A 21,291-nucleotide genomic window follows, 5' to 3' on the forward strand; every position below is an offset into this window, starting at 1 on the left:
CTTGTTGCCATGGAGATAGACTGAATTTTAGAAACAAATCGATGTATTGATGTATGAAATGTGACAAGATCAAACAGTATTTGTTTATCTTGCCATAAATATGCCACATGGCAAGAAAGGGGAATCCACATGAATAAGGTGAGACTTTTTTACTGGGATTAAATGAGTCTCATGCTGTGATAAGAAATATATTTCAATCGGGTTTTTGTGTATACTAAAAGAAGTTAAATACTCGACTTTTAGAAGCTAAGACCTCAAGATTCAATGATAAATAGTGACACTAGACACTTCAAAGCTGCAACAACCTACAAGTTTCCCATGTCAAAGTAACACCAAATACCCATGCGAATGAAGACCACATTTTCTAAAAGTGTCGGCAGCCATTTAAGACTTGAATCACATTGGAGAAAATAAACTTGCAAAAGTTGTGGTTACTAATTGACTCACTTGGTACATCATATGAACGAATTAATGTGCACTTACATTTCTATTTGCCTACGTACATTAGTGACTTTATTAGCCATACATTTTCAATTCTATAGAACCATTTAGAACATGCATCAAGGGTTGTTCATATTAATCTTGTGATTTTCGTTTAAGTCCGCTATGTGATATTTTGAAAAAAAATAATCTCAAATTCGTGGAGTTGATTGGGTCGTCGTGTGATTTCGAAATAGAGTTGAATATGGAACAGGAGGAAGATGTGAAACAAGAGTTTCCAGGAAAAAATATTTTGAATTTTTTTGGTGTTGGGGAAATTTATAATATATTCATGTCGTGTTATAGACTAGATGAGATGGATGGAACAGAAACAAAATCGAATACTGCTGAAAATAGGAACAAGTGTGACTGGATACGTCCAATCGATAGCATGTATCTTTGGTAACGATCTTATTTGCTGTAAAATTCAATGTAATAATCATAATATAAAAATTGATATAATTATGAGTAAGTTTGATCTTTACATTTTAATTTTATTATACGAATGAATTTTGGTTTTTTGTGTGTGTCTATATATATATATATATATATATATATATTTAATTTTATTATACGAATGAATCTTGGTTTTTTGTGTGTGTATATATATATATATATATATATATATGAATGAATCTTGGTTTTTTTTGTGTATATATATATATATATATATATATATATATATATATATATATATATACTGCAAACCTACCGTGCATACCTATGTGAGCACCGATGAGGTGTCACTCACCTATTTGATGTGATGAAATATAGAAAAATTGTGCATCCAATGGGTGAGTGACACCTCATCGATGCTCACATAGGTGTGCACGGTAGGTATGCAGTATATCAAAACTGATATATATGTGTGTGTATTAATTTTGTGTGTGTGTGTGTTGTAGTATGTGTGAAAATTTTCTTATTTCTAAACATTTTAGCACATGAGTTTTTGGTTTATTTTAAAATCAGTGTGCATGTTATTGAAGTTGACTTGATTGGTACATATTTGGCATTACATGAAAATTAGCACAGATGATTGAAATTATCCCAATTAATAAATGTTCAACTGCAATTTAATTAAAGTATGTATGAAATATCATTTTTTATATTTTATTCATTTAATTTAACATATTGGGTTTTGCTTAATTGACTCTAGTCACTTAGTTCCACACAACGACAAATAAATTTCTTTTACTTTGCATTAAAACTACAACTATAAAGAATTCAAAGTTTGAAAAATAATTATTTTGATTTTTTTTTTGTATGAAAATATACTTTTCAAGTCTTTAGAAATAATAATAGTCTCCTATTAGATAACGATGGAAACATGGAATTAAATTAAATCCATTGTACGCTTCAAAAAATTTTGAATTGTGTAATTATTATTACTAGTAGTAGGTTTTGGTTAGAGCTGTCAATCGGGCCGGCCCGTGTCGGGTTGGGTCGGCCCGACTCGGGTTGGGAACTGGTCGGCCCGTGGCGGGTTGGCCCATCGGGTTGGTGGGTTGGGAAATCCCAGCCCAACCCACCAAAAGATGGGCCGCGGGTTGGGTTGGGTTGGGCCAACCCACGGGTCTAAAAAAATCTAAACAATTTCAATACATTTGCTTAGTTTTGCATACTGTAGTTCACCCAAAACAATTGACAGTGAAATAAACGAACAAAGTGCTAAAAAGTTAAAGAGTTCAAATATGAAGAACCTAAAGGGGGGGTGAATAGGTTCTTTTAGGCCCTTTAGCGTTTTTAAAACGAGTTTGCAAAAATTGCAAGCGGAAGACTTGAGGGACAATCACAAATAAAATGAATGCGTAAAGTAAGTGCGTAAAATAAATGCGTAGTAAAGTAAATGCGTAAAGTAAAGAGGGATAGAGATGTTTATGGAAGTTCGACGAAGAATCGTCTACGTCTCCCCTTCTCGATGAGGATCGAGGTATCACTATATCGACTTGGCTTTAGGAGCTCCAAGCTAGCTTTTACAACCACGCCTCGATGCGTCTACTTGGCCTTGAGGGCTCCAAGGATAGCCACGAACTTTACAACCCACTCGAGAGTATTACTTTCACTCTTTTTCTACAACTCTTTTGATATTACAACTCTTTTAATCAACGCACACAAGAGATAGTAGAAAGCTTTGTAAGAGACAAGAGAGAGTGGAGTGGGATGATTGAAAATGCATCCTCAAAGGCCTATTTATACTAGTCTTGGACGCCAAGGTTCGGATCTTCTGTTTATGATTCGGAACGTCCGATGTGATTGAAATCAATTTGCGTAATTCTGGGATGACTTCGGATCGTCCGTTCTTGACTTCGTAGGGTCCGAACATATGCTTCGGAGGGACCGATCCAGCTTCGTTTCTTCCGAACGGTTCTTTCAGATAGTGTATGACCAGCTTCGGAAGGTCCGAACTCAAGTTCGTACCGTCCGAACATTACCGCGTTTCCAGAGATTTGAAATCTTCAACACTTCGTAGCGTCCGATCATGTCCTTCGTAGCGTCCGAAATCTTACTCAATCAACAGTCAGATCAATTTGTCTCCGCATTCAAGTGATTTGATTGCTTGTGTTCGGAACGTCCGATCACGTCTTCGGACCGTCCGAACTGGCTCCTCGCAGCTTCCGAACAGCTTCCACTTTGCTTCTGATCGGCACCTTTTCGGAACGTCCGAACCAACTTCGGATCTTCCGAACTTAACTTTGTTCTTAATTTCCTGCATGCCTCAATATAAAACATTAGTACATTTTTAAGCCAAGTCTTGGTATCATCAAAACAAAAACTTTGGGATATGTTACAGCATTAAAAACATTAATCTCATCCTCGAGATTTGTATGCGTTTAAGGCGTAACAATCTCCCCCTTTTTGATGATCACAAAACTTGGTTAAAAATTGAGAAACAATAATCAACATAATCTAAATTATTATTAAATAACTCCCCCTTAATCAAATAACAAGTCTAAGAGGTTGAATTAAGGCGAATTTATTTAATAACCATTTAATAGCAATTTTAACCAAATAAATTCTCCCCCTTTTTGTGATAAGCAAAAAGACATAAGCATAAAGAGAGACAAATAAACAGGTAAAATATCCACTAATAAATGCAAGTCTTTTATACAATGATGCATAAAGATAAAATAAACAAAAATAACAAAAACATAATCTAAGAATCCGCATCCCGCGACTCTCTATGTCTCTTCATCTCAGCCTCGATGGAATCAAGACGCGAGGAAGTCTCAGTATGATGACGCTCTAAGGTAGACTCCAAAAGGGAGAAACGAGTGTCGAAACGAGTCTCCAATCGCTCGAGATACTCGAAAATCCGATCGTAGGGTCCAGAGGGAGCAGGCGGAGTGAAGCCATGAGGAAGGTCATCCATGGTCATCAAAGGAGTGCTAATAGGGTCGGGAACACGCTGATGGGATGTAGAGGGAATATCAAACGAAGGGGTAGGAGTGGTACCCGTAGTAGGGGGACCAGCGGGAAATCCTCTCGTCTGAACGTGAGGAGGAAGGAGACCGAAGGGAACATGAAAGTGTTCGGTCGGACGATAGGACGCAAAGATGCGATCCTTGTCGATGACCCAAGAGGATAAGACGGGATTCCAAGAGAGTCCCATCTTAACAACAGTATCATGGTCGATAGTCTCGCGGGGAGAAATAGACACGGATTCTTCATCTGTAAAGTCAATGCCCAGATGGGCTAGAATCTGGTTAATGAACCGGCCAAATGGAAAAGAGACGCGAGTAGAAGAAGCCGCGTACTCCATGGCGTACATAAGAAAACGGGGAAGGTTAAAAGGACGCTGGGAGACTAAATAATAGAGAATGTACAGATCGAGATACTTGCAAGTGGAGAGGTCTCCACTGCGAGGAACAATAGAAGAAGTGATGAGCTTCAGAACAAGCTGAAGCTGAGGAGGAAGGTCCTTCGCATGAGGACGGTCATCGGCAGGAGTAGGCGGACGACCGAAGATGGTGGTCAAGGCAGTGACTCGATCAAAAGTGGGGTCATTCTCAGTCCAAGACTGAGAAAAGAACTCACTCGGTCCGTCTCGAGGAAGATCGAACCAAGTGGAGAGGTCGGCGGTAGAAAAAGAAATGAACCGACCCTGAACAATGGTAACAACACGAGTGTCATCACCACCAAGAACTAGGGAAAAGTTCGCATAGAACTGATGTATGAGAGAGGGGTAGATGAGATCGGGTACGGAAGGTAGAAAGAAGTTTCCCCAACGTTGAGACTCAATAAGAGTAATCAACGTAAAGAAATTTGCACGAAGATAATCGGTGTGAAGGGTACGACCAGGCAGAATGTTACGGGTTTCGAATTCAGGTGGGATAGGACGAGGGTTGGGTGGTTGGGTAAGATCATGGTGAAAGGCACCGTGACGAGGGCGAACATTTCGGCCAGCTACGTTACGGCGCGGAGGCATAGTGAGTAGTGAGTGTTTTGTGTGGGGAAAGAAAGAAGGAGTGAATGAGCAAATAAATCAGAGGATCCGAACGTCTATTTATAGGCCATGTTCGGACGGTCCGAACATGAGTTCGGAAGGTCCGGAATTTGAACGGAACGGTTATCTGGCAGTCAGTTCGGACGATCCGATTCACAATCGGACAATCCGATCATAGAACGGAGGCTACGAAGCGTAAACGGAGGGTCCGAAGTCTGACAATCAGGCATGGGAAGGCGCGAACATTAAATGACATCGGAAGGAGGTTCGGACGATCCGATGTGTGTGCGGATGGTCCGAAGAGTGAATCGGAGGTTCTGGAACCTATGGTCAGGTTCGGACGATCCGAACACGTTCGTTGGATCCGAGGTGAAACGGAGCATCCGAATAGGAGCGGTGATTCCGAAGTAGCCAAGATGAGGAACACCTAAAATTTAAAATATTTAGCACATAAATGAATGTTGAGCCATAATTATGGATAAATACAATTAATTTGTATTATCCGACATTATAATGCTCACATTAATAATACTCCCCCTCAATTTAACAAATATGTACGAGAGTATTCGACTAGTGTTTACAACTCAATCATGCCAAGTTCACCACGCAAACGAGTAAAAGTAGATTCATCTAGTGGTTTTGTAAAAATATCAGCAATTTGATTCTTGGTGTCAACATAGTGAAGTTCAACATCATTTTGCTCAATGTGATCACGAATGAAATGATGTCGAATGTCAATATGTTTAGTACGAGAATGTTGAACTGGATTCTTTGTTAGACATATGGTGCTTGTATTATCACAAAAGATTGGAATTTTTGAAAAAGTAACACCATAGTCGAGTAATTGATACTTCATCCAAAGAATTTGTGCACAACAACTACCGGCAGCCATATACTCGGCCTCGGTCGTTGAAAGTGCAACACAGTTTTGCTTTTTAGAAAACCATGACACCAAGCAATTTTCCAAAAAGAAACAAGTTCCACTAGTGCTCTTTCTATCCACCTTATATCCTCCAAAGTCGGCATCACAGTAAGCTTTTAAATCGAAAAATGAGTTCTTAGAATACCATAATCCGAGATTTGGAGTATTTGAAAGATATTTGAAAATGCGTTTTAAGGCGAATAAGTGTGATTCCTTTGGACATGATTGAAATCGTGCACACAAGCAAACACTAAACATAATGTCAGGTCTACTAGCAGTCGCATAGAGTAGGGAGCCAATCATGCTACGAAATAACTTTTGGTCAACAGGTTTACCTCCCTCATCTTTGTCGAGTCTGACTGTCGTGCTCATAGGTGTGGATGAGGCTTTGGAAGACTCCATCCCAAACTTTTTTAGCATATCCTTGATGTACTTCCCTTGGTTGACAAAGAAACCATCCTTGCATTGCTTGATTTGGAGACCAAGGAAGTAGTTGAGCTCGCCCATCATGCTCATCTCAAAGTGATCCTGCATAAGCTTAGAAAAATCTCTACACAAGTGTTCATTAGTAGCACCAAAAATAATATCATCTACATATATTTGTACTATCAGCAAATCATTATTTTTAGTCAAGGTAAATAAGGTAATATCAACTTTACCCCTACAAAAACCATTAGACAACAAAAAGGTAGATAATTTCTCATACCAAGCTCTAGGAGCTTGTTTCAAACCATACAAAGCCTTATCAAGTTTATACACATAATCAGATAAGTGCACATCTTCAAAACCAACAGGTTGCTCAACATACACTTCTTCTTTCAAATCACCATTAAGAAAAGCACTTTTAACATCCATTTGAAACAATTTAAAGTCTCTAGAGCAAGCAAAAGCAAGTAGCATGCGAATGGATTCTAGTCTAGCAACAGGGGCATAAGTCTCATCATAATCAATTCCCTCTTCTTGACTATATCCTTTAGCTACTAGCCTAGCTTTATTTCTAGTGATTGTACCATGCTCATCTAACTTGTTCCTAAATACCCATTTAGTTCCTATGACAGGTCTATCAGTGGGTCTAGGTACAAGATTCCAAACTTTATTCCTTCTAAATTCATTTAGTTCATCTTGCATAGCAATAATCCAAGAATCATCAAGTAAAGCTTCTTCTATGTTCTTAGGCTCTATGTGAGAAAGAAAAGCAAGATAATTGCACATTTTGAAGAGCGAGTAGATACTCCCTTCGATGGGCTACCAATGATGAGGTCCATGGGATGATCCTTGTGTGTAGTCCACTCCTTCGGAAGAGGTGCGTCCTCTTGATCTTTAGGAACATCATCTAGGCTTGTGGACTCCAACTTTTCGCCAAGGATATCAATATCATCATCATCAGAAACAACAGGTCTAGGCAAGCAAGGGTTAGTTTCATCAAATATGACATGAATAGATTCTTCAACTAGTAAAGTACGTTTATTAAAGACTCTATATGCTTTGCTAGAAGTAGAGTAACCAAGAAAGATACCTTTGTCCGATTTAGCATCGAACTTACCCAGGTTGTCCTTACCATTGTTGTGGATGAAGCATTTTGATCCAAAAGCGCGGAAGTAAGAAATGTTAGGCTTTCTCCCTCTCCATAGTTCGTATGGAGTTTTCTTGAGAATTGGCCTTATTGATACGCGATTGATGATGTAACAAGCAGAACTCATTGCTTCAGCCCAAAAATATTTTGGTAGAGAATGCTCACATAGCATGGTCCTTGCAATCTCTACTAGGGTCCTATTCTTCCTCTCAACGACACCGTTTTGTTGAGGAGTTCTAGGACAAGAAAAGTTGTGACCAATGCCTTTGCTTTGACAAAAAATTGAAAAATTTTCATTTTGAAATTCCGTTCCGTGGTCACTACGGATTTGTTTGATCAAAAGATTTTTCTCATTTTCAACCTTTTTGACAAAAATTTTGAAATGATCAAAGGCATCATTTTTGTGGGCTAAAAACAATGTCCAAGTAAAACGTGAAAAATCATCTACAATGACAAAAGCATAAGATTTTCCTCCTAGACTAGTTGTCCTCGAGGGACCACATAAATCTAGGTGAAGTAATTCAAGGGGCATAGAAGTGGATACAAAATTTTTATTTTTGAAAGATTCCTTTGTGTGTTTACCAAGTTGACAAGCATCACAAAAAGAATCTAATTTTAAATTCAGCTTTGGCATTCCGGAAACTAGGTCAAGTTTTAAAAGTTTTTCTATGGTGCTCATCCCAACATGACCAAGTCGTCTATGCCAAAGAATGTTGTCATCAACATTTAATGTTACAAGGCTTTTTATTTTTGAAAAAGATGAAATCTTTAAATCGACCTTGTAAACATTTTCACTTCTATAACCTTTGAAACTAATGGTTTTGTCAGTTGTGAGTGATACAGTGCAATCGTGTGGTGTGAATTTGACTTCATAACCCCTATCGCACAATTGACTAATGCTTAGGAGGTTATGTTTAAGTCCTTTCACAAGAAGTACATCATCAATAATAGTAGAGTTAGATATACCTATTGAGCCGATGCCTTCTATGATCCCTTTGCTGTTGTCTCCGAAGGTCACCGATCCCTTTTCTTTTGGTCGAATGGATTGTAGCAGCTTCTTTTCTCCCGTCATGTGTCGAGAGCATCCACTGTCAAGATACCAAGTGCTCGATGACTTGTCTCCCCTTTGTCCCTACAAGGTTGAGATACAGTTTGATAGTTGGTACCCGTTTCTTTGGGTCCTTTGAGGTTAGTAGTAGTTGGGGATTTGGGGATCCATTTCCAATAACTATTCTTGTTGTGTTGGTGTCTAAGTTTCTTGCATTTAGGTCTTATGTGGCCTATCTTACAACAGTAAGTGCATGTTGGTGGTGTTCTTGGTTTTGCCTTTGCGATAAGACTAGCGAAGTTGACTGATTTCTTTTCATATCCTAGACCTCCTTTGTCGAAGTTACACCTTTGCATGCTCAAGAGGTTTTCTAGTTTACCGCTACTCACATTGAACTTGTTGAAGGCTTTCTCTAAGTCTCTTAGGTTTGTCTTGAGCTTAGTGTTGTCATGCATCCTAGCTTCTAGTTCAGTTTTAAGTTGCTTATTCTCATTTCTAAGTGACTTAGCCTTATTGTACATACTAGTGTAAGCGGAGAGTAATTCATCGTAAGAGGGTACCTCGTCGTCATCCGAGTCGGTCAGATGATCTTCCTTCGCCATGAAGCATAGGGTAGACTCTCTTCGTTGTCGCTGTCGCTCCACGTGGCTAGAAGGGCCTTTTTCTTGTCTTTGCCGGCCTTCTTCTTGGAGGGACACTCGTTTGCATAGTGACCCTTTTGTTGACAGTTGTAGCAGGTCACTTCCTTCTCAAACTTTTTGTCTTTCTTGTTGAAGTTGGAACTCCGCATGAATCTTTTGAACTTTCTAGTGAGGAGTGCCATTTCTTCATCGTCGCTATCTTCAAGTTGACTGGTCAAGGCGATCCCTTTCGCCTTTACTTTGTCGTCATCTTTCTTTGTCTCCTTCCGGGTAGATACTTCAAGTTCATGGGTCTTTAGGGTCCCATGAAGTTGATCAAGGTCGTAGGATGCCGCATCTCCCTTGTTGGATTCAATGATAGCCGTGCGCTTTGCATCCCATTCCGCCGGTAATGCTCGAAGGGCTCTCCTCCACACTTGTTTAGTTGGGTAGTTCTCACCAAGTTGGGCAAGCTCATTGATGATTTGGGTGAGCCGCCGGAACATGGTGTCGATATCCTCCTTGGGTTCCATCTCAAAGGTCTCGTACTTGAGTTGGAGAAGGTCTATCTTCGTTTCTTTGACTTGATTGGTTCCCTCGTGGCAAATCTCCAATTTGTCCCAAATCTCTTTGGCGGAGGTGCAAGCCGAGATTCGGTTGTATTCATTCATATCTAGAGAACAATGAAGAATATTCATAGCTTTAGCATTTTGAGAGATAAATTTCATATCGTCCTTGGTGAAGTCATCCATTCCCTTAGGAATTTCCTTATTATCCACCGTTTTCATGGGGATATAGGGACCTTTCACCGTTATTTTCCAAAGGTCGTAATCGACGGATTGGATGTATAGAGATATTCTACTTTTCCAATATCCGTAATTAGTACCATTGAAAAGAGGGGGACGATTTGTGGATTGTCCTTGGGCATACTCGCTTGCTAGATTGGCCATTTAAAAGATTTTGAAAAACCTTGCTCTGATACCACTTGAAGAACCTAAAGGGGGGGTGAATAGGTTCTTTTAGGCCCTTTAGCGTTTTTAAAACGAGTTTGCAAAAATTGCAAGCGGAAGACTTGATGGACAATCACAAATAAAATGAATGCGTAAAGTAAGTGCGTAAAATAAATGCGTAGTAAAGTAAATGCGTAAAGTAAAGAGGGATAGAGATGTTTATGGAAGTTCGACGAAGAATCGTCTACGTCTCCCCTTCTCGATGAGGATCGAGGTATCACTATATCGACTTGGCTTTAGGAGCTCCAAGCTAGCTTTTACAACCACGCCTCGATGCGTCTACTTGGCCTTGAGGGCTCCAAGGATAGCCACGAACTTTACAACCCACTCGAGAGTATTACTTTCACTCTTTTTCTACAACTCTTTTGATATTACAACTCTTTTAATCAACGCACACAAGAGATAGTAGAAAGCTTTGTAAGAGACAAGAGAGAGTGGAGTGGGATGATTGAAAATGCATCCTCAAAGGCCTATTTATACTAGTCTTGGACGCCAAGGTTCGGATCTTCTGTTTATGATTCGGAACGTCCGATGTGATTGAAATCAATTTGCGTAATTCTGGGATGACTTCGGATCGTCCGTTCTTGACTTCGTAGGGTCCGAACATATGCTTCGGAGGGACCGATCCAGCTTCGTTTCTTCCGAACGGTTCTTTCAGACAGTGTATGACCAGCTTCGGAAGGTCCGAACTCAAGTTCGTACCGTCCGAACATTCCCGCGTTTCCAGAGATTTGAAATCTTCAACACTTCGTAGCGTCCGATCATGTCCTTCGTAGCGTCCGAAATCTTACTCAATCAACAGTCAGATCAATTTGTCTCCGCATTCAAGTGATTTGATTGCTTGTGTTCGGAACGTCCGATCACGTCTTCGGACCGTCCGAACTGGCTCCTCGCAGCTTCCACTTTGCTTCTGATCGGCACCTTTTCGGAACGTCCGAACCAACTTCGGATCTTCCGAACTTAACTTTGTTCTTAATTTCCTGCATGCCTCAATATAAAACATTAGTACATTTTTAAGCCAAGTCTTGGTATCATCAAAACAAAAACTTTGGGATATGTTACAGCATTAAAAACATTAATCTCATCCTCGAGATTTGTATGCGTTTAAGGCGTAACAAAATAAATTAAAGTTCATCAAACTAAACAAAAAAAACAACACAATTTTTTAAATTTCATTAATCATGAAATCATTCATATCAAATTCTTCTCCTCCATCTTCATCCTCTCCCCCTTTATCAATATCAGCATTTGATCCCTGATTAGACAACGTTGTTTTAACACTTGTTTCGTCTTCGTTACCTTCATCAACATTAAAATACAAAAATACGAATGTAGTTAAAATTAAAATAATAATGAACTAATTTATCAACTAAGTCAACAACAAACTAGAAATTTGTAAACAAAATTACCAACATAACCATGCAACCAATTGCGAGTGCAAATAAGAGCTTGAATTTTTTCAGGAAGTGTACAGCTTCTATACTTGGTAAGCACACGAGCACCGATGGAAAAAGCTGATTCTGATGCAACAGTAGTAATTGGAATAGCCAAAACATCACATGCCATCATTGCTATGGTGGGGTACCGATGTTTTTTATCCTTCCAGTACTCCAAAACATTCAAATCTTGATGATATGCAAATTCAAGTTTTGGCTCCTCCAAATAAAGATCAAGTTGAGATTTTCCAACATTTGTAATTGTCTGGCTCTCATATGCCATCATTTCCTATATTGATTGCAATAATTATGATATTAAAATATAAATCAGTTAAATAATACAAGAAAAAAGTATTAGAATACTTACATAAAAAATGCTTTTGCTCTTTCCTTTACCATCTCCTGCACTTTGGGGAGCAATTTGTGTGCTAGAAGAAGATCGTGGTCGTGAAGAACTTGCATTGTCAGTCTTAGAATATTCATCAAAAAGCTTATAGAATTTTGCTTTCACAAGTTCTATCTTCTCGAGACATTTAACAAAATCACTCTCAACCTTAGAATAAAAAAACTCCAACATCGAAAGCTTTATCCGTGGGTCAAGAATGGCTCCAAATGCAAGCACCATGCTATATTGTGTCCAATACTTTTCAAACTTTCCCAACATTCTTTTACACATATCACTTATCACCTCATCTTCATGCATTAAGTTTTCCTTTAACAAAACTTCAATCTTCCACACTTGCATAAAATATAAATTTGATGTAGGATAAGAAGAACCGGAGATCAAATTGGTAGTGTCATAAAATGGCTCAAGGAACTCACATATTTTTTCTCCTCTTTTCCACTCTTCACTTGAAGGACAAAATTTATAATTCTTGTCATTGAATTGGAGGAAAACAAAAGCTTTCTTATACTTGATGGCACTATCAAGCATTAAATATGTCGAGTTCCAACGAGTAGACACATCCAATCGCAAGCCAATACTAGTATCAATGCTACCGACTGCTTGTACACATTCTTGAAACTTCTTGTAGTAACCCGATTCCTAATTTGAGTTAATTATCGGATTAATTATATTTTCGGTGGGATCGGAAGGACCGAACAAGTTCGGATCGTCCGATGAGTTCGGATCGTCCGAGCCAGTGTCGGACCGTCCGAGACAGGTGGCTGGACACGTGGAAGGGTTCTGGACACGTGGTAAGGTTCGGATCATCCGATTGGGGTTCGGATCGTCCGAGACAGGTGGCTGTACTCGTGGAAGTCATGCAAGGATCGGATCGTCCGATCAGAGTTCGGACCGTCCGAAGTGTGCCGGATCGGAGCTTCCGAAATGGTTCGGATCGTCCGAACATTGGCTATAAATAGAGGCGCGAGGCTTCATTTGTGACTCGCCAATTCAGAGAGTTCCATAGCATTTCAGTCGTTTCTGTGAGATTCTAGTCTTTTTCCGAGGTTCGGGCACTAGCGGGGAGCTGCTGGTCTTGTAGCGGAGCTGTGCTCTAGTTGGGAGCTAGCGGCATCAGTGGGCTAGCGACGGACGAAGGTTTGGAATTGTATCAGTATTATTTCAGGATTATCTAGTTAAGTCTGGTAGTTAAGTTTTAGTGATGGTTTTCACTTGATGCATAGGCTTGGACTAGACCTGTTGTCTGGTTATTCCAGTGGATTAGGATTGCTGTGATAGAGGTACGAAAGTACTATCCGAGATATCCTGGTCGAGTATACATTCTTATATGTGTTGCATGATTATGTGGTGCATTGTTATATGTCATATGATGCATGCTATTATGTCACGATTTATGATGCATGTTGCATTTCATGTTGAGCCGTATCTCCTTCGAGATAGCCTTTACTGTTGAGCTGTATCCCTTTCGAGATAAGCTATATATATCTTGTGGGGCCGCTCAGCCCTGTCTTGTCTTGTGGACGCATGGACACCGAGAGTACACAGTGGCCGACGGGTCCGGAGGGCTTCGGTGATCCGGGACATTTTAGGTCCACGTCTGTTCTTGCAGTGGATGCAGTGACCCAGAGGTAGTACCGCGCGGCACTATCCACTTGGCGCCTCTAGACTGAGCATTTTGAGATCTTTTGTGACTCCTGTTTCTTGACTACCCTGGTATCATATCATAGCATGTGCATTTCATATAGGTTTGTATACTCATGCTTTTGTACTGGGCGTTCTTATCGCTCACGTCCTCGGTTTTGTTTATCTTGGACACCCCAATTCCACGGGGCAGGCCTCAGGTTGGATGGCTCAGGAGGAGCAGGAGGAGGACATTGAGTAGCTGGTTGGTTTAGTTTTCAGTGTTTTCCATTTGATTTGATATGATTGTAGCAGATACTTTCAGTTAGTTGAGTATTTTGGATTTCGATTGGGTTGTATAAACTATTGTTGTTAACCATATTTCCGCTGTTATCTCTGATTTTTATTAATTAAGTTAATTGCATGCTTAGTTCTCAACTAGTAGGTGATTCTGGAACGGGTCACTACATTTATGGTATCAGAGCATGCTTACGATTTTGGGATATAGATTTCTGTTTTGGGATTTTCGTTGACCATTTTACCCCATTCTATCTTGTAGCAATGGCTGACCACTTTGATGACGAGAGTAGTCAGGGGAGTGTAGGTCGTTGGGGCGACCAGGATGATCTTAGGCGTCATCGTGAGCATCGTCATCGTCGGGATGGTCCTAGGCGTTTTGAGTTGCATCGTTTTATTCAGATGGGGCCTAAGCCTCTAGTCGGTGGAGAGACTCCCGATGATGCTGAGGACTGGTTAGAGCGCATGGAGAGTTGTTTCCGTGCATTTCAGTGCACCGAGGAGCAGAAGATAGAGACCCTTAGCTTTCTTCTCGAGGGCCGTGCGCGCAAGTGGTGGCGATCGACTTCTGCGCCGATAGTCCAGTCCCAGGGTAGGGTGACTTGGGCCGATTTCCGTGCAGCTTTCATGCAGCTGTATTTTCCTCCAGCCCTTCGCCAGGCGAAGACGATTGAGCTCCTGAACCTTAAGCAGGGGAGTATGTCTGTTGATGAGTATCAGCAGAAATTCTTCGAGTTGTTACCCTTCGCTCCTCATATCAGTGGCAGTTCTGAGGCCAAGTATGACCATTTCCTCCAGGGTCTTAACCAGGAGATCTTTGACCGAGTCACTGTCTGTGATAATCCTACTTCTTATGATGGGTTAGTGAACCGGTGTCGCCAGGCAGAGATCAGTCTCCAGCGTGGTAGGGCTATTCTTTCTTCTAGACCTCCGAGTACTTTGAGGCCTCGATCTCAGTCGTTCAAGAAATCTGGTTCGTCTTCTTCTGGATCTGGATCTCGATCTAGCGGTGTTTTCCGTTTTGGTAAGAAGAAGGAATCTTGTGCGCATTGTGGGAAGAACCATCCATCGGAGCAATGCCGAGCAGCCGCAGGAGCTTGTTATCAGTGCGGAGAGATGGGGCATATTAAGAAGAATTGTCCTCAGTTGCGAGGTGGAGCAGGATCCAGTTCTGGATCTCAGACGACTGTTCAGCAGAGGAGGCAGGGTCAGGCAGTGGGTAGTTCGAATCTTCGACCTCGTGCCCAAGGTCAGGTGTTTGCGCTGAACCAGGATCAGGCTGCAGATGAGACCGGGAGAGTCATAGCAGGTACTTTTTGTTTATGCGGTATTCCTGCTTTTGTTCTTATTGATACCGGAGCATCACATTCATTCATTTCTGCACGATTTGTTAAGCGTCATAAGTTGCCGTATGTTTCTCTAGACGTTATTCTTTCTGTTTCTACCCCGATGGGTCATTCGGTTTTAGCCAAGCGTCTAGTGATGGGTTGTCTTTTAGATTTTGAGGGTAACGAGTTGACTGCGAATCTTATGATCCTGGAGATGGAAGATTTTGATTGTATTCTAGGTATAGACCTATTGACTACCTACCGAGCTACCGTGGATTGTTACCAGAAGCTTGTTCAGTTTCGTACGACTGAGAGCTCTAGTTGGTTTTTCTATGGTGAGGGAGCGCGACCTCCAATGCCAGTGGTATCTGCTCTGAAAGCCTGTCGTGCTTTAGAGTCGGGCGGGGAAGGCTACCTCATCTATGCGATTGATTCATCCACGGGTAGTGTTGGTATAGAGGATATTCCAGTGGTTTGTGAATTTCCTGATGTTTTTCCAGATGAGATTCCTGGTTTTCCTCCGGTTAGAGAGGTGGAGTTTGGCATTGAGTTAATGCCAGGGACTGCACCAATTTCTCGTGCCCCTTATCGTCTTGCGCCGTCAGAGATGAGGGAACTGAAGCAGCAATTGCAGGATCTTCTTGATAAAGGTTATATTCGCCCGAGTGTTTCACCTTGGGGAGCTCCAGTTTTGTTTGTCAAGAAGAAGGATGGATCGATGCGATTGTGTATTGATTATCGCCAGCTGAATCGTGTGACGATCAAAAACAAGTATCCATTACCTTGTATCGATGACTTGTTCGATCAGTTCAGGGTACCTCTGTTTACTCCAAGATTGACTTGCGATCGGGTTATCATCAGATGAGAGTCAGAGATGATGATATTTCCAAGACTGCATTTCGTACTCGTTACGGGCATTACGAGTTTCTAGTTATGCCATTCAGATTGACGAATGCGCCAGCGGTGTTCATGGATCTGATGAACCGAGTCTTTCGTGATTTTCTAGATCAGTTCGTTGTGGTTTTCATCGACGATATCTTGATTTATTCTCACAGTGTGGAGGAGCATGTCCAGCACTTGAGGATTGTGTTGCAGATTCTTCGCGAGAAGCAATTGTATGCTAAGCTGAGTAAGTGCGAGTTCTGGATTGATCGTGTAGTATTCCTTGGTCATGTGATTTCCAAGGAAGGAATTTCTGTGGATCCCAGCAAGATTGAAGCAGTGCTGAATTGGTCACGTCCTACGACGGTGGCCGAGATCCGTAGTTTTCTAGGTCTGGCAGGGTATTATCGTCGCTTCATCGTGAATTTCTCCCAGGTAGCTAGACCTTTGACGCAACTTACTCGGAAGGATGTTCCATTTGAGTGGTCATCTGAGTGCGAAGATAGTTTCAGAGAGCTTCGTCGACTTCTGACTTCTGCACCTGTTTTGGCGTTACCGTCAGGATATGATGGTTTCAGTGTTTACACCGATGCCTCTTTTCAAGGCTTAGGGTGTGTGTTGACACAGAATGGTCATGTGATCGCTTACGCTTCCAGGCAGCTGAAATCTCACGAGGAGAAGTACCCTATTCATGATCTAGAGTTGGCAGCTATAGTGTTCGCACTGAAGATCTGGCGTCATTACTTGTACGGGGTTAAGTTTGAAATCTTTACTGATCACAAGAGTCTGAAGTATCTGTTCACTCAGGCTGAGTTGAACATGAGACAACGTCGTTGGATGGATCTACTGAAAGATTATGACTGCAAGATCAAGTACCATCCAGGCTCTGCGAATCTCACAGCCGATGCTCTTAGTCGTAAGGTGAGATGCCTCTGCACTTCAGACCAGTGATATGATTAGTACTATTCAGGATTGTTGTTCGTTGGGATTTAACTTCAAACATCGGAAAGGTATGGAGAGCATTCGTGTTGCTACCATTTTATCTGAGCCAGCTTTGTTCGCTCGGATTCGAGATGCTCAGATGTCTGATCTGAAGACTCAGAGATTAGCTCGGTTAGCGGGTGGAGATAGCGGTTTCCATTATCAGTCTAATGGTCTTCTATGTTTGTCTAATCGGGTTGTAGTACCAGAGGATGATAATTTGAGGGAAGAGATCTTGTCTCAGGCTCATCGAAGCAAGTTGAGTGTCCATCCAGGAAGCAATAAGATGTATAAAGACTTGAGGACACGATTTTGGTGGAAAGGGATGAAGCGCAGTGTTTATCAGTTTGTTTCCAAGTGTCTTGTTTGTCAGCAGGTTAAGGCAGAGCACCGTCGACCTGGAGAATTATTGTTGAATCTACCTATTCCTGAATGGAAGTGGGAGCATATCACGATGGATTTCATTACTCACTTGCCATTGTCTTCGAGGAATAGTGATGCTATTTGGGTAGTGGTGGATCGACTCACCAAGTCTGCTCATTTTCTGCCTTATAACCGTGACTTCACTTTCGATCGGATGGCTCGCTTGTACATTCAAGAGATTGTACGTTTGCATGGAGTGCCAGTCAGTATTGTTAGTGACAGGGATCCTCGTTTTACCTCACGATTTTGGGGTAGTTTCCAGTCAGCATTGGGCACTTCACTGAGTCTGAGTACTGCTTATCATCCGGAGACTGACGGTCAGTCAGAGAGGACTATCCGTACGCTTGAGGATATGTTGCGAGCCTGTGTTATGGATTTCGGACCCGCTTGGCAGGATCATTTGCCTTTGATTGAGTTCGCGTACAACAACAGCTACCATCGTAGTATTGGTATGGCACCATTTGAGGCGTTGTATGGGCGACGTTGTCGTACTCCATTATTCTGGGATGAAGTTGGGGAACGACATGTTGAGGGTCCGGAGTTAGTCCAGCAGGCTATTGATAAAGTTGCAGTAATCAAGAAGCGGATTAAGATTGCCCAGGATCGACAGGCTAGTTATGCGAACACCAAGCGGCGACCTCTTTATTTTCAGCCAGGTGAGAAAGTGTTTCTCCGAGTTTCGCCTTTTCGCAGGATTTTGAGATTTGGTCTCAAGGGTAAGCTATCTCCGAGATTTATTGGTCCTTTTGAGATTCTGGAATGTGTGGGAGATTTGGCTTACAGGTTAGCATTACCTCCGTATCTGTCTGGGATTCATGACGTGTTTCACGTATCCCTTTTGCGACGATATGTGGCAGATGAATCACACATTTTACATCCATCTGAAGTTCAACTTGAATCGGATTTGTCTTACGTGGAGCGACCAGTTCAGATTCTCGATCGCAAAGATAAGGTGTTGCGGAATAAGATCATTCCTCTTGTCTTAGTTCAGTGGCAGCATAGAGGCACTGAAGAAGCCACTTGGGAGCTAGAGAGTCGTATGCGTTCGGAGCATCCAGAGCTCTTTTGAGTTGTACTGTAGTTGTACTATGGATGTATGTATGTTTTCCGTTGTAATCCAATTATCAGTTGTGTTTGGCAACAATTGAGATGTAATAACAATGTTGTTATTTCAGTTTTGTTCATCCTATAAACTTGATTTCGAGGACGAAATCTTTTAAGGGGGGGAGAATGTAGTAACCCGATTCCTAATTTGAGTTAATTATCGGATTAATTATATTTTCGGTGGGATCGGAAGGACCGAACAAGTTCGGATCGTCCGATGAGTTCGGATCGTCCGATGAGTTCGGATCGTCCGAGCCACTGTCGGACCGTCCGAGACAGGTGGCTGGACACGTGGAAGGGTTCTGGACACGTGGTAAGGTTCGGATCATCCGATTGGGGTTCGGATCGTCCGAGACAGGTGGCTGTACTCGTGGAAGTCATGCAAGGATCGGATCGTCCGATCAGAGTTCGGACCGTCCGAAGTGTGCCGGATCGGAGCTTCCGAAATGGTTCAGATCGTCCGAACATTGGCTATAAATAGAGGCGCGAGGCTTCATTTGTGACTCGCCAATTCAGAGAGTTCCATAGCATTTCAGTCGTTTCTGTGAGATTCTAGTCTTTTTCCGAGGTTCGGGCACTAGCGGGGAGCTGCTGGTCTTGTAGCGGAGCTGTGCTCTAGTTGGGAGCTAGCGGCATCAGTGGGCTAGCGACGGACGAAGGTTTGGAATTGTATCAGTATTATTTCAGGATTATCTAGTTAAGTCTGGTAGTTAAGTTTTAGTGATGGTTTTCACTTGATGCATAGGCTTGGACTAGACCTGTTGTCTGGTTATTCCAGTGGATTAGGATTTCTGTGATAGAGGTACGAAAGTACTATCCGAGATATCCTGGTCGAGTATACATTCTTATATGTGTTGCATGATTATGTGGTGCATTGTTATATGTCATATGATGCATGCTATTATGTCACGATTTATGATGCATGTTGCATTTCATGTTGAGCCGTATCTCCTTCGAGATAGCCTTTACTGTTGAGCTGTATCCCTTTCGAGATAAGCTATATATATCTTGTGGGGCCGCTCAGCCCTGTCTTGTCTTGTGGACGCATGGACACCGAGAGTACACAGTGGCCGACGGGTCCGGAGGGCTTCGGTGATCCGGGACATTTTAGGTCCACGTCTGTTCTTGCAGTGGATGCAGTGACCCAGAGGTAGTACCGCGCGGCACTATCCACTTGGCGCCTCTAGACTGAGCATTTTGAGATCTTTTGTGACTCCTGTTTCTTGACTACCCTGGTATCATATCATAGCATGTGCATTTCATATAGGTTTGTATACTCATGCTTTTGTACTGGGCGTTCTTATCGCTCACGTCCTCGGTTTTGTTTATCTTGGACACCCCAATTCCACGGGGCAGGCCTCAGGTTGGATGGCTCAGGAGGAGCAGGAGGAGGACATTGAGTAGCTGGTTGGTTTAGTTTTCAGTGTTTTCCATTTGATTTGATATGATTGTAGCAGATACTTTCAGTTAGTTGAATATTTTGGATTTCGATTGGGTTGTATAAACTATTGTTGTTAACCATATTTCCGCTGTTATCTCTGATTTTTATTAATTAAGTTAATTGCATGCTTAGTTCTCAACTAGTAGGTGATTCTGGAACGGGTCACTACACTTCTTCATCCTAGTCTCCGAACCTTTAACATACTTGACTGACTCTCTAATTTTATTCAAAGCAACAACAGCAACTTTCAAACCTTCTTGGACAATTAGATTCAATATATGAGCAGAACAACGAACATGAAAATACTCACCATCACACAATAAGCTATCATGCAAAGAGAGTTGCTCTTTCAAATTAACTTGCAAGTTGTCATTGCTAGATGCATTATCCAATGTCAGAGAAAAAAACTTTTTTCTCAATTCCCCACTCCTTCAAAAATTCAAATAATTTTGCTGCTAATTCAACTCCTGAGTGTGGTGGAGGCATATGAGAAAAGCTAAGAATTTTACTATTCAACTTCCAATCATTATCAACAAAATGAGCAGTCAAGCAAATATAACCCTCACTAGTGCACGACGTCCACAAATCCGAAGTTAAACAAACTCTATTCTGAATAGTAGCCAAAACATGCTTAAGTTTCTCTTTTTCCCTCAAATAGATTCTTTTAATATCACAAACAAGAGTGTTTCTAGAAATACAAGGAACATCGGGATTTATGTATTTCATCCAAGCTCTAATACCATCATACTTAACAAACGAAAATGATAAATCATGTCTAATGATTGCACAAGCCAATAGTTCACGTGCAATTTTTTGGTCTATTTTCTTAGACCTCATCTTCCCATCTTGATCAAGAATCATTTGTCCTACATCATGGAACTTCAATTTGCTACAAGTTTTCTGATGACGTCACAACGTAGAAGTTCCATGCTGTTTAGTCCCACATTGATACTGTTTTTCACATCCATTACATTCAGCTTTATCTAAACCATCAATCCCTTTGATTTTCTTAAAATACATCCAAATATCAGAAGTTTCCTTACGTCTTTTTGGTTTAGTTGAACCCTCATCATTCTTAGGATTTTTCAGTTCATCAACATCCACATCAGCAGTTGGAGTTTGAGAAGAAACGTCCATTTCAACAATCTGTAATTTTTTTTTCAAAAACCAACTGTAATATGATTGAGTAATAGGAAGCTACTGTTAAATAAGAAAAACTGAACCATCAAGATTCAAGAGCAGGAGCCATACAATCAAAACCAGTAGACATTTTTTC

The 21,291-nt window shown here is 41.3% G+C and overlaps 1 protein-coding gene across 1 annotated transcript; it reads right to left on the reverse strand.

Annotated features, from left to right (window-relative positions):
• Window positions 1–11,262: 11,262 nt before the first annotated feature.
• On the reverse strand, window positions 11,263–20,761 carry LOC140812715 (zinc finger BED domain-containing protein RICESLEEPER 1-like). Its single transcript, XM_073171061.1, has 4 exons — window positions 20,187–20,761; window positions 11,901–12,557; window positions 11,507–11,822; window positions 11,263–11,396 (listed from the first exon to the last, which is right to left on the reverse strand). Exons 2-4 carry the CDS (start codon window positions 12,465–12,467, stop codon window positions 11,263–11,265), a joined length of 1,017 nt encoding a protein of 338 aa, XP_073027162.1. The 5' UTR covers window positions 12,468–12,557; window positions 20,187–20,761.
• Window positions 20,762–21,291: the final 530 nt, after the last annotated feature.

The sequence above is a fragment of the Primulina eburnea genome, chromosome 14 (genome assembly GCF_022965805.1).
Source record: "Primulina eburnea isolate SZY01 chromosome 14, ASM2296580v1, whole genome shotgun sequence".
NCBI classification, from domain to species: domain Eukaryota; kingdom Viridiplantae; phylum Streptophyta; class Magnoliopsida; order Lamiales; family Gesneriaceae; genus Primulina; species Primulina eburnea.